The 14,179-nt window shown below is 39.3% G+C and overlaps 1 protein-coding gene across 2 annotated transcripts; it reads right to left on the bottom strand.

Annotated features, from left to right (window-relative positions):
- Positions 1 to 1,819: 1,819 nt before the first annotated feature.
- Positions 1,820 to 8,239, bottom strand: ormdl2 (ORMDL sphingolipid biosynthesis regulator 2). 2 transcript variants are annotated; one of them, XM_066708219.1, is made up of 4 exons: positions 8,174 to 8,239; positions 5,749 to 5,923; positions 5,054 to 5,205; positions 1,820 to 4,090 (listed from the first exon to the last, which is right to left on the bottom strand). In XM_066708219.1, the coding sequence occupies exons 2-4, from the start codon at positions 5,920 to 5,922 to the stop codon at positions 3,955 to 3,957; spliced, it is 462 nt and encodes a 153-aa protein (XP_066564316.1). In that variant the 5' UTR covers position 5,923; positions 8,174 to 8,239; the 3' UTR covers positions 1,820 to 3,954. The 2 variants fall into 2 exon arrangements, with proteins under 2 accessions (XP_066564316.1, XP_066564317.1); XM_066708220.1 differs by lacking the exon at positions 8,174 to 8,239 and adding an exon at positions 8,152 to 8,166.
- Positions 8,240 to 14,179: the final 5,940 nt, after the last annotated feature.

Genomic DNA, 14,179 nt, shown 5'->3' with positions numbered 1-14,179 from the left:
GCAGGCATCTGGAGCGTAATGCAAATCTACGGGAAACTACCAAATGGAAGTATATTGGTCAATAAAAATTGATAACAGCCTGGGGCAAGGGTGATTTGAATTTGGGTGACTGTTTATCCTCAGTGTGTTATCATAACAGGCAAATTGGGCTAAGGAGTAGTTTCCTCCACCGTGCACACTTCCCTGAACCCAGCCTAGACGCTCCTGGATCACGTTACAGTTGTGGGGGAATTCCTCCTCGTGCTGCATCTGAGCTTCTCTGTCTCTAGGACTACCCCGGCCTAGGCATGAATAGCAATGGGGTTTCCCCTGTTTAGCCTACTGGACGTGGAAGCAGCGCTGAGAGTACACCCTGGGCATGAAGTGCTCCTGTGGTTTTGAGCGTGAGTTTTCACCCACCATATCTCACTCATCAAGGATATCCAGGCTGTTTTCCTGGAATTCTGTTACCTTGATCCTCTCCTGGTTATTTTCATTAAACTGGAAAAGTAGTTCTGGTTAAATGATTTACAGCAGCAGTCTCCATAGAGGCAGACTACATTCATCCCAGTTATCCAGCTAATTGATCTCAGTAACTGGAAGCTGGGCTGGAAGAAAAGCCAGAAGACACGACAGCCCCTCTAGGAACTGAGGTTGAAACCGCCAGGACCCCAGCAGTTATGAACTTAAACTGTCTACCCTGCTATATAGGTGCCCTATGATAAATCAAGTCCCAATTGTCTGCTTGGTGCTGGGGAGCCCTGGCTGCAATTGTAGGTCTCTTTATATCCCAACCTGCACACCATCAGGAAACACTGCTTAACTGCATCAGTCTGGCAAGTAAATGGTTCAGTGAAGTAACTTGAGAGTTGAAGTGGAATCAAAACTAGGACAGTGTGATCCCCAGTGATATGACACAGGTTGCAAGGCAATATTATTATTGAAGTTTTTGCCTCTGCATACCTTTGGGTAGGTATAAGCTTTACACAGATGAGCGCTGTCCATAAAAAGGCATAGTTGTACAACCTGCAAAGAAATGGGATTGTCCACTTTTTTTTTTAAAGCATGACTTTCGTGACTTGGGTAGGTACTGTTACAGCGGTAAATCGCTGCAGCTTTAAAAATATGCAACACTTCCCACTGCTCTCACTACTCCCAACTTGACAAAAAAGGCAACCAGTCCCTTTTGGGGGGAAATTAGCTGCAGTGCAAAAAATCCATGACCTATGTGTGCAGCCTCCCCCATAGCTTGAGTTGTTACCATAAAACAGCTGATGAGGTGGGAAGAGGCTGTTCTGTGGCTAAGAAAGCAGTCCCAGTGTCTCGAGATTCTCTTTTTAATGTTTTTTTTTTTTTAACCATGTGATTTAAGAACAATACGGTGGGCTGCCTCACCATCACACTCTCCCACTCTCTTACGCACATCCATAACCAAGACTCTTTTTGGTGTCAGACAATTGGTGTACATTACTCAAAAAAAACATTACAAATTAACCCAGGCTTAGCTACTACAAGGAAAAGGAGATTCAACAGCTCTGAAAATCCCATATTATTAATAACAATAATTATTAACAATACATAATTTTTACCACTATTTTTACCACTCGGTTCCTTATTCATATTAGGATGATGCATCACACAATCTTCTCACACTGACTCCCAGAAGCAACTGATGAGAAATTGTTTTAGAACACCAGGCACTTTCTAGTGCTTAATACTAATACACAAATACAATAGTGCAAGCATTGATATACACGATCCGGCATGTTTTTAATGCTCTCAATAGTGTCGAAAGCAGAGAGATGGACACAGAATGATGAATGAAGACACTGACTATAGATAAGAGTACACTGGATTATTTATTTTGATTATACGATTGCCAACACCCCCCCCCCACACTGATACACAAACACACACCCTTCTTCATAAGTGAGAGTCTGGAACCATCTTGACCACTCAGTGAATCAAACGAAAGTGGCCTTTACTGTAAGATTTTCCGCTGCAACCATTGTTAGGCCGCAGTGCTCTTTACATGCAGGGGAACACTTTCAACGACCAGCATATGTATGGAATTTAAGCGTCCAGGACCTGTACAGCCTTCCCATGGTATACGGATGATTGGGCTTCACTGACGCATATCCTGTTCGGAGCAGTTTAAATAGGTATTGGGGTGCAGGAGTTTCTTACGGTGAATGAGAGCAGTGAGCAGAAGTCCGTTTCCTAGACACACCTCAAACGGGCTGAGGTCTGAAAATAAGCAGCTATGAAGAAAGCACTTTCAATTCCCCTACGAAACAAATCTAGATTTTGAATACAGGATATATTTTAAACATACAAAAAAATTTTTTAGCAGGTGTATAGTGTTGAAAGTACATGGAAAGTTAATTCCTATATTTCATGTAGGAATTTATTCCTTACATTTCCCCTATATAAAATAAACATATGGATTGCAAACAAAAAATTCAAATATATTCCAAGGGGCCAATTTGTAAAAAAATTGATATTTGTTCCATATGGATTAAGAGTTCGCTACGTCTAAGCAACCAAAGAATATGAATAGAATGCAAAGCACAAGTCGTAAGGATCTCCCAAGAAGCTTTGTATTGTAGGGCATGGATCACCACTTTGTACTGTCTCTTTAAAGCTCTATACAGTGGCTTTGTGAAATGATGTGAGCCGGGGACAGGTTGTTTTATACACGTGTCGATGCATGTTGACTAAAACAAAAGAAACACAAAGAATAAATAGGCAAACGCATGAATAAATAAATAAATAGAGAAGAGGCTATAGTGAGGGAACTGAACTTGAAATGAGGGCCAGGGGCAGAAACGATTCTTGCTTCGGTGCTTTGTCAGTTTTGTCAAGGGGTTCAGAGACATTTAAAAATCAACAACAGAAAAAACATCGGTACATAAAAACAGGAGCCAGAAATCCTACAATTGGGAGCACTGATTGGAAATAGGGAGCTGTTTTTTTAGGGAATGCTCCTTGGATTAAAGGAGACAGGAATCACACCTCTGGCTATTTAATATGCTGCGGGAGAGATAAAAAAAAAAGATAAATCAATCCCTCACAATCAGTCACTCACACTCCTGTCCACTAATCTTCTCCCCCACTTTTCTCCCACTCCCTCCTGCATATTACACAGACCCTTGCCCTTTTTGTTGTGATCTCTTGAGAAGTGTCAAAAACACCCAGCACAAAAGGGAGTGAGCTCTAACATGCTCACATCTGGTCAGCATCTGATCATTTAGGGATCTGATTGGTGGGGGGAGGGGGGACCAAGACAACTGAGCTATTTATTTATTCATTTATTTAGTTTTGAGGTGTGCTGACCTGAGCTGTCAGCGCATTATCCTTCGCTTTTCGTGTTCCCTATTCTTTCACAGCGGTCAAAAAATTCTGCTTCATTGTTCCCGTGGGATTCTCTCTCATTCTCTCGCCCATCTCTCCCCCTGCTTGCAATCCTTTGATTGACTGGACTTTGCTGGGTGTTGTACCATACAAAGGCACTCCTGCAATAAAACTCCAACAGCAAGCAATCTTTAAATTTACCATAGATGGATCGAGGAAAAATATCAGGGTGTTTATGTTTTTTTTCCTGTTTTTTGTGTTATCAGAAAATCTGCGCTAGCTAGGATTGTATTCCAGCAACAGGCGAGGACAATAGTGTCACCACTGGAGAAATGTGATGACAGAGAAATTGCAGGAGACAAGGAAGCTGCATACCTTCAGCATTACAGAGAGAGAAAGAGCGAGAGAGCTCCAATGAGGACGTGGAGGGAGTGTGTAACACAGATCACAGAGTCCAGATCGCAGTAATTCACCCCTCCTCAGCAGACTGGAAAAACCCTCCGGAGGGTGTTATGATTGCCTGCCGGCCCCCCTGACCTGAGGAAAGCAAAGCCTGTAGTGCCGTGGAGTCCAGATCCTGTCCGGTCCCCAACAGTCCAGTCACTTTTTTCTTTTTTTTTTTTAGTATTTGTTGATCCCGAAAATCCTCACCCCATGGAACTGGGGCAGTTTGGGCAGCAGCACGCTAAGCAGGGAAAGCGTGTTCACCAGGAAATGTGTGGCGTCGTATTTGGTGTAGAAACTGGCCAGGATGTATCTGGGAAAGGGAGAGAAAAGTTTGAGTTTGAGTTGGATTGTCAGCATGCTGTGTGTTTTTTTTTTTCATTCATTTTATTTACAATCTACACTAGGTTTATTCAGCTCTGGTCCTGGAAAGCCCCCTGTATCTCTAGGTAAGACCATAAATCCATTTAATCCTGATCAGTGAGGCAGATAGTAATTGGAGCTCATCACTCATTAAGCGACCAGATGGAATCAACACTTGGATACTGCACCGCCCTCAATGAGCAGAACTGCCTTAATTGAACACATTTGGGTCAAATTACCAATAGCACGTTATTCTTGTGTAAGTTGGTGATTCAGCATGATCCACAAAACTATGTAGATTGAGGACTGGTACCAGACCAGGGTTTTTACTGTATTCATGGTCCTTATCATTATTTGCCTGAATGTTACTCAGTTGTACAGTATTCTAAGCCACATATTTGATCTATCATTTTTCCTATCGTTTTCAAATCCAGACGATCTTGCCTTGTAGAAGAAAGACCTGTTTCTCTTTTACATTGCTGCACTAATCCTGGGAGAAAAAAACATGCTCTCGTGATTTCTTGCTTATAATAATAGTGAGAATGTAAAGTCCTCGAAACCATTTACATACAGAATTAAAATACTGAGTAACATGTGTAACTCTACCGCTTACGTTGTCATTTAACTGTTTTTGTGTATATTATTATTAATTCAGTTAAGATAATGCTTTAATCAGATTTCTCCAAACTGAATGGCAAAGGGGGAAGCCTGGAAGTGTAGGCTCTCTCTCTCTCCATATGGCACCATGATGTCACTGCGCTTGCCTACACGTTACTGTGGTTTTGGCCATGGGACAATGCAGTCAGGCTTTTCAAGGGAAAGAGGGATGTGATTGGAAATTAAGAAAACCACTGGCAAAATGTCAAGTCCCTCGGGTAAGGGCTCGTGAGCAGAGAGGCGTGAGGAGGCTTACAGCACGATGGGCGAGATGGTGAGGAACTTGCGTGAGGAGGTGAACTGGATCCCGTAGTCCATCTGCTCCCAGTGGGTGAGCAGGCGTGCCTTGCCCTGGTCGGGGGTCTCGAAGGGGGTCCCCTTCACAGTGTGCAGGAACAGGTACATCACCTGGGGGACAGTGGCCAGGCACAGCACAGCATGACAATGGTGACTGACTGACTATAGAATACTGACTGATACTGGACTATATAAGACTGATGACTGACACTCACTGCTCTATAAAGTACTGACTGATAGAGACACTACAACACTCACTGATATTCACACTGTTGGGACACACATATGGAAGCTTTTTAGTGCCAAAATACAAAACAATGAATTTGTTGAAATAGAAATGATTGGGGTATTGCTTTACAGGATGTTGCGAATTTGTCACGCCATTGTTAAAAACAATACAGGCTATTTTTTGTGTTTTATAACTGATGAATTGCTTTATAGCATCATAGTACTAGAAAGCTTCTATACACACAGACTGATACTCACAGCATCATAAAACTGACTGACACTGAACTAGCAACTGGCACTCACAGCGATACAGAGAGTAACACTGCCAGCCCAGAGGCAACATGGGTTATCAGAGCATTTCTGCCACAGAGACAAGGAGACAGTGACAGAGTCAGTAAAAGGTACAGACACAGACACTGAACTGACCAGGTTGTGAATGACGTTGGTGAGGGTCCACACCAGGGGCACACTGAAGAAGGGGATGCTGAGCAGGACCACATGCAGCACAGCCACCAGGAGCAGGTAGGCCAGCCAGATCCCCCGACTGTTCATCACCCGCGTGTTGGGGTTCACCTCGCTGTGCGCCACCCCCACGTTCATGCTGTGAAACACACACACCACTGCAGTTTAGCACTCCAGATTACTCAAGTGTCTTCAGACTGTTCCTATAAAGCAGCAGCCTAATCTCCTGGGCTGCTCAGCACCCTTGCCCCTATACATCTTGCTTATTAAACTATGTTCCCTTATGCTCCTGTGTACTTGTGTATGTAGCACTTCTATTGTTTTACAGCAACTGCTCCCATGTCTACCCCTCCCTTTAGCACATACCTAGGACTTAACAGTATTCTGTCTGCACTTGTTAGCTCATTGTACTGGGATGTATGCTTACTGTATTTTGGACCGATTCTATTATTGCAGTTTGTAATGTTTCTTGTGTAAACTGTAGGTCTGAAATAAATAAAATAAATAAATACATATAATAATAATAATAATAATAATAATAATAATAATAATAATATGCCACAGAATGACAATTAAGTATAATAGCCTAAACATTGAATATCAAACCCTGGTCCTGGAGAAACACAATGCCTTTTGCCTTCTGTCTGCTGCACCCCCCCTCAAATCATTAAGTGGTTAATTGAGCCAGATTGTTGGGCTTAATTAGTCAGAATTTCCATGTGTTCAAGGTATCCAGTGACTGATGGTCTACAGACCAGCTCCACTCCTTGTAAAATTATTGTCAGTATCCAAATACCACCCCCCCTAGAACATAGGTGCTGTGTATACTTTAATATTTAACTTGACATCTCCATTGGTTTAAACATTACAAATAAGTTCTCATTAGAACAATTATTACTTCAACCACAGAACTAAGACTCGGTTTGAACCAAACCTAGCAGGACCACTGCTGAAGAAGATCACATGTTTATAACATATTGATATGTTAAGTGTGACAATGGTGTAGCTGGACTCCAGCTGATCAGTTGAATAACCAATTATACAGCTAAAATTGACCCCAGGTCCGCAACCCACCCAGGGATGCCACTGCATAGCAATTCATTGGAGTCACTTCAGGCCATAGCTGCAAAGTTTTGTGTTCTGTTAGCTGAGCACAATTTATACATTGACCTGCCATCCAGGAAACACGAAACCTGTATCAACTGCTAACAAAACACTCCCAAAAATAACAAAGCAGAGAAACATTTTTGCCGATCATGCCCATTGGGCGATTATTATTATTAGTAAAAGTGGTCTCAAATCTTGGTCCTGCACACCCATAATTGCTGTTTTTAAAGTTCATCCCTAAATCCCCAGTTTCTAAAGACTGGGAACACATGGTAGTCATTGATCAATAAAGCATGTACAATACTGTATGGTTAAGGCAGGAAGAGGGTGCAGATATTTGAGACGGCCCACGTCTTCTTTTAAATTGACGATTTATAAAATATACTGGATTGGAGCTCAACAGGGATGGACCTATTATTCATAGTACTGAATACAGTCTTAATGTAAAGTGTTAGCCAGACAAACAGTACACTATACAGCCCATACATAAGAAAAGAAAGAGGAACTGGACTATAGTACACTCTAATAATATAAGTTTATAGTTTATAATTCAATAGCAACAATTTAACAATATTAGTATTATTTGGTGACTGACATTAAAACCTGTTTTTTTCACAAAATAGTACTGTGGTGAATGTAAATAACTGAGAAGGGCAGTGAGAGGAAAGGTAAAAGGTCATGGCAGGATGAGTGACAGCAGGCGGATGAGGTCATCCACGGAGCTGTGCCACGCTAGAGACGGATGCCACATGATTGTCAGTTCATTAGATTCATATTCATTTTAGGTACGTTACATAACTTCATAAATAATGGACTTGACGAGAAAGGGCTCATTTAAGCACAAGTAATATCCAGTAACCCAATACAGGGCTCGGTCACAACGATATGTAGACTTTTGGAAAAGTTATATTTTCTCTCCAAACAACATACCGCGTAATACGTCGATCAGAATTGTTTTAGGTAATTTGAATAATGACCAATTACCATTATTAAAAAAACAATTCGATAAACGTCTGACATCACCACGTCTCTATGCTTTCATCCGTTAACGATGAAATCAACTCTTCTAAACAGTCAACGGACTGACTTCATTGTGGTCGACCAGGAAATCACAAAACCGGCAAGTTACTCCCTCTGTGACTTGAGCTTATGAAGCGAGCTAACGCCCTGGTTAAAACCCGACACATACTCATACTCGAAGAAGCCATGACTATAGCTAGCTCGAACATACCGACAAAGATAAATATTTGAAAAGGATACCCGATAATTGACTTCCCCTTACCTGATGTTGAAAACTGTAACCAGGAAATGCCGTTCTTTAACTCTGCCTACCCATCTCTGGTCTGGATTGGGCCATGGCTTACAGATCTGCCTTTCGGTTGGTGTAGATTTCTGTCAATCACACGCTTCCTGTGTCTTTCGTGGGCGTTGATTGGTTAGAAGCATTGGAGGCTGGGTGTAGCGCCTGAGTGTCACTGGGAGAAGCAGCTCCAAGTGCTTCTGCGCCGGAATCAGCATGGCGCTGAATTTACTGCAGGTTTTCCCATGTGAAGTATACCACCTTTTGTTTTTCTTTTATCGTTTTATTTGTTTTTTGTTTTGTCTGATGCATTTTCAGTTACTTTTCAATGTATTTGACCTTTTTGTTGGTTTGCAGTTTGCTTTTATCACAAGTTTGTTTTATTGATTTATGCACATGTTTAGTTGAGTTTATGTATTAATCACATTAATATTTTATTTTTTTAAGTGATTTTAGAAATTGTTTTTTTTTAATCATAAGTATTAAAAAATTTGAATGTTTTTATATTTTTTGAAATGTAAAATACTAAAACAATAAAAACAGTATTGCATGCATGTGATTGCAAAATAGTAAATTAACTCAAACTGGCTTAGCTGTACATTCAGCACAACAATGCATTGGCCATTGCAATAATACTTATAATAATACTATAAATCCGAATTTGGGAAAGTAGCTATTTTATATTTCTTAGAACCTACAAAATCAGTTTTAATGAAATGCTTGATGATGCAATATATTCCTTGTCGTCAGCTAAGAATGAAGAATTATGCAACTAAGAAATTGATATCTGCGTAACATGGAAAACATGATTAGCCTACAGCAGGGAAATTATACTTAACAAAAGAGTAGGCAATATAGTCTAGTATTCCAAATAAACCGTTGTTGTGGAACTGGACATGCAAAGGGTTACTCAGCTTCATGTCTGTTTTTGTTTATTTAAAAATAGTGAACAAAATAATGAACAATGTACTGTATAGCGTCATAAAATGTCTTTCTTTACCCAACCCCCCCCCCACCTCCATCCAAAAAAAAAAAAAAAATCCGCCTCTGAGTACAAGGTGACATAAGTATTGTATCCTTCCTTCAGTAGGGGAAACGCATCGGCCGCAGTTAACTTCCGCCACAAATTTCCGCGTTACTATGTCAGCGCATATAGCATTTTAAAGACAAGCAATACAAATAGTTAATACAATTAATTAATTATTAATAATTATTATTGTCACTATTATAATAAGTATTAATATTAACTTGATGTAAGTAATTATGTTTATAGCATTATTATTATTATTATTATTATTATTATTATTATTATTATTATTATTATGATTATTATTATGTAATTTAACAGACGCCTTAATTCCAGGCAGTCACACAATGAAAGTATGTACTAAATATACACAACTTTACAGTTACTCCAGTTACATTATTCCAATAACACTACAAATACGAGATAGATAACAAAAAAAACATTCTTTAGTTTACAATCGGTACTATAGTTTTCTATGAGAGACACTTAAATGGTGTACAAATAAAAGAGAATGACAGAAGTCCGAGCAGTAGACTTGACAGACAGAGTAAACTCGATATATATGCTTACATTGTTACATCACATGAAATGTATATGAAAACAACATCTCCAGTGTGTACAGCACTTCCTAAATCAATGCAAAAACGGGTTCTGGAATTTTACAGAAGTCCGTGTTTGTTTCCTGGTGTGTTGCCTGGAGTGTGTAGAAATGCGGAATTATGTCACCGCAATGTCAAGCAAATATGAGATCATCCCATACACGTTTCCCTTTTAACAGGTGTAACACTGCATCGCTTCACCCAAAAAAGTACCGTGTCTGCTTCTGTCCATTCTCAACAGCCTATGGGTTTTATGTTTTTTCTTGTTTCGGGGAAGGGAACGTTAGTTTTCCCTAAACCGACAACACCACTATACACAAAAAAGGAAGCGTATGATTTTTCCGTATTTTGTAGTAGATTAATGTGACTAATGGTAATCTATGAATACAAGCTTCCCCTGATTTTGAATTACCTTGCTGATATGTAGCGCGGAATATTTGATGACTCGCTCTCGTTTCCTCATTTGTCGGGTACCTAATGAATGCACATGTGCCGTCCATTTTTACAATAACCAGGGGTCACATTTGTGCAAATAGCCCAGAGCTTTTGGGAATTGCTCGACAGCATTAAGAAAATTCGAAAGATTCATTATTATTATTATTATTATTATTATTATTATTATTATTATTAGTAGTAGTAGTAGTAGTAGTAGTAGTAGTAGTAGTAGTAGTAGTATTCACGGATAGTATTTAAGGAAGCTGTGTGGGGCAGCACGCTTTGTTTGGGTGATTTCTATAGTAACTCATTGTTTCATCTGAATCCTCACAATATATTAATATAAACATATTAATGATAAATATATCATATGCATTTTTCATTTGACACTTTGTTATGGAATGATCAGATTAGATTTAGACTTAATATTACAATCATTTGCACCCCAAACCTGTGCCGAAATCCAAGTATCTTTGCAGGCAGCCATATTTAATGCTTACCCTCGTGTTGAGGTAACTTCTCCAAAGTTGAAGAATTTACTAAGTAAATGTGCAAAAGCAACAGTAAATTAACTTAATTCAAAAGGCTTCAATTCAGTTTAGTTAAAAGGCCGGTTTTACTCCTAGGTGAATAATTTACTAACTCTGGAAAGTTACAAGAACTGTACGATCACAGTTCAAAACCAGTGATCCCATATAGATACTTAGAAAGTTGGCCTGTTTACTACTAGTGGTACTACCCCTGCAGTGGTCGAGCCATTATTTGTTGGGAATAGTTTCAAATTGAGAGAGAGAAAAAATGTACAAAGACAATTATACAACTCTATATTAAGTCCAGCCTATATTCAACACATTTATTCATTTATTTAGCTATATACACACGACCGGAATTCAATTTCTGTCCTGTTTTTGTAACTGTACCCACTTTGGTAACCTCAGTCAATTAAGTCAAAACAATTTAACCTCAACTCGCTCACTAACCTTTTCCTATTGCGAACATTTACCTACAGGTGGATTCTGTATTTCCAAATACCTGGGTACTACAGTGTTGTGTTTTTTAATTATCTGCTCACAAACAATGTACCTTCAGGTTGCCGTTGTAATGGTTTCACTCGAATTTCAAGGGATAGCGTTAAAGCTCTGGAAGAGGGTGGGGGGAGCCCATTAGATAAATGATTTGTGAATGCGGTTTGCTTAATTTAATCTTTCTTATGTTTTTGTTTAGACAGCAGAGAGCTAGTATTTTTTTGACAAAGGTTGACTGCAGGGGAAAATACGTGGCTGATGATATCTTGCTTTGTTGTCTTCATTTACCGATCACTGTTGTGACTTCGATAAGCATCTGTCATCTGTTAGTTTCTTATTCTTGCGTAATTCTAGTATTTTTAAATCTTGTATCAGGAGAATACATTTGTGCGGTGACTTTCGGTATTAGTCACATTATTCAAATTATTCAGATTATTAGTTTATCTGTTAATTTGTGACAAAGGGACAGAAGGTAATGTCCTAGTTTTTAAACAGGGTTAGAATTATCTTCTTCTTCCTCTTATCGCAGGCCATTGCAATTTCTGTTGTCATTTATTAATTGTACTTGTACTATACTTAATTTAAATTTTGTATTGTATCACTTCCCTTTTGTATTGGTCATATAATCTGTAAGTCACCCTGGATAATAATAATAATAATAATAATAATAATAATAATTGCAGAAGAGCATACATACACTTACATAATACAGGCAATTTAGCATAGTCAGTCAACTAAGTAGCCTGTTTGAGAAGTGGGATAAAACCAGAGCAACCATCAAAAACCCACACACACACTCAAACCTGGGTCCCGGGCTCTTTGAGGAAGCTATGCTAACCGCTGCACCACTGTGCCACCCTCCAACTAAAAATATGTTTAATAAAACTGAATTAATTATGTCATTCTCATATACAGATGTGCTCAAATTTGTTGGTACCCTTACAGCTCATTGAAATAATGTTTCATTCCTCCTGAAAAGTGATGAAATTAAAAGCTATTGCATCATGTATACTTGCATGCCTTTGGTATGTCATAGAGTAAAGCAAAGAAGCTGTGAAAAGAGATTAATTATTGCTCATTCTACAAAGATATTCTAAAATGGCCAGGACACATCTATTGGTACCCCTTAGAATAGATAATACATAATTGGATTATAGTGATATTACAAACTAGTTTGTTTCTTTAATTAGTATCACACATGTCTCTAATCTTGTAATCAGTCATTCAGCCTATTGAAATGGAGGAAAGTAGTCACTGTGCCGTTTGGTGTCATTGTGTGCTCCACACTGAACATGGACCAGAGAAAGCAAAGGAGAGAGTTGTCTGAGGAGATCAGAAAGAAAATAGACAAGCATGGTAAAGGTAAAGGTAAAGGCTGCAAGACCATCTCCAGCAGCTTGATGTTCCTGTGACAACAGTTGCAAATATTATTAAGAAGTTCAAGGTCCATGGAACTTTAGCCAACCTCCCTGGGCGCAGCCGCAAGAGGAAAATCGACCCCAGACTGAACAGAAGGACAGTGTAAATGGCAGAAAAAGAACCAAGGATAACTGCCAAAGAGATACAAGCTGAACTCCAAGGTGAAGGTACATCAGTTTCTGATCACACCATCCATTGCTTTTTGAGTGAAAGTGGCCTCCATGGAAGAAGACCCATGGAAAAAGAAAAACATAAAAAAGACAGACTGGAATTTGCTAAAATGCATATTGACAAGCCACAATCCTTCTGGGAGAATGTCCTTTGGACAGATGAGTCAGACCTGGAGCTTTTTGGCAAGTCACATCAGCTCTATGTTCACAGATGGAAAAAATTAAGCTTTCAAAGAAAAGAACACCATACCTACAGTGAAACATGGAGGAGGCTTGGTTATGTTTTGGGGCTGCTTTGCTGCACCTGGCACAAAGTGCCTTGAATCTTTGCAGAGCACAATGAACTCTCAAGACTATCAAGGCATTCTAGCGCGAAACGTACTGCCCAGTGTCAGAAAGCTGTGTCTCGGTCGCAGGTCATGGGTCCTCCAACAGGATAATGACCCAAAACACACAGCTAAAAGCACCCAAGAATGGATAACAACAAAACATTGGACTGTTCTGAAGTGGCCTTCTATGAGTCCTCATCTGAATCCTATCGAACATCTATGGAAAGAGCTGAAACTTACAGTCTAGAGAAGGCATCCATCAAACCTGAGACAGCTGCAGCAGTTTGCTCAGGAAGAGTGGGCCAAACTACCTGTTAACAGGTGCAGAAGTCTCATTGAGAGTTACAGAAAATGTTTGATTGCAGTGATTGACTCTAAAGGTTGTGCAACAAAATATTAGGTTGAGGGTCCAATCATTTTTGTCCATGCCATTTTCATTTGTTTTATTTACAATATTATGTTGATAATCAAAAGCAAAGTCTGATTTCAATTAAATATGGAATAAACAATGGTGGGTGACAATTACTTTTGTCAGTTTCAAGTTATTTCAGAAGAAATTGTGCACTCTTTGTTTTTTGTGGAGGGGTACCAACAAATTTGAGCATGTCTGTATATTAACCATATAAAGGAACCTGCTTACCCCACATGTAAATGACATATACTGTGGAATTAGTTTATCAATATTGTTGCTTATCTTTTCTGTAAAGTTCTATTCTATGTGACATCATATCTAGATTATTATGTTGTTCAGCCAGTTTGTGGGTATTTAGTGTTGATTTGGGTGCAGTCCCCACTAGTTTCAACCATATCTCTCCCCTTTTGATTAGATGGCTCGGGATAGCTTGATTCTTGTTAAGTCTTCACTACAGTGCAGCAAATGGATGTAACTTGGGTACTATTAACTCAATTCAACTCCTTTAAAGATTGGATCATGTTTTCACTGCACTATTGACCAGTATAAAGGTGCTCTATGGGTTGTCCTAC

The sequence above is a fragment of the Amia ocellicauda genome, chromosome 7 (assembly GCF_036373705.1).
Source record: "Amia ocellicauda isolate fAmiCal2 chromosome 7, fAmiCal2.hap1, whole genome shotgun sequence".
In the NCBI taxonomy this organism is placed as follows: Eukaryota; Metazoa; Chordata; class Actinopteri; order Amiiformes; family Amiidae; genus Amia; species Amia ocellicauda.
The sequence above is the reverse complement of the archived record's forward strand: the minus strand, read 5'-3'. Positions and strand labels throughout refer to the sequence as shown.

Excerpts from the sequence above, each read along its gene's own strand:
- ormdl2 (XM_066708219.1), bottom strand. The coding sequence starts at position 5,922 with ATGAACGTGGGGGTGGCGCACAGCGAGGTGAACCCCAACACGCGGGTG. Across the intron at positions 5,206-5,748 it reads CCAACGTCATTCACAACCTG|GTGATGTACCTGTTCCTGCA; the intron begins GTCAGTTCAGTG and ends ACTGTCCCCCAG. Across the intron at positions 4,091-5,053 it reads ACCATCTCGCCCATCGTGCT|ATACATCCTGGCCAGTTTCT; the intron begins GTAAGCCTCCTC and ends TCCCTTTCCCAG.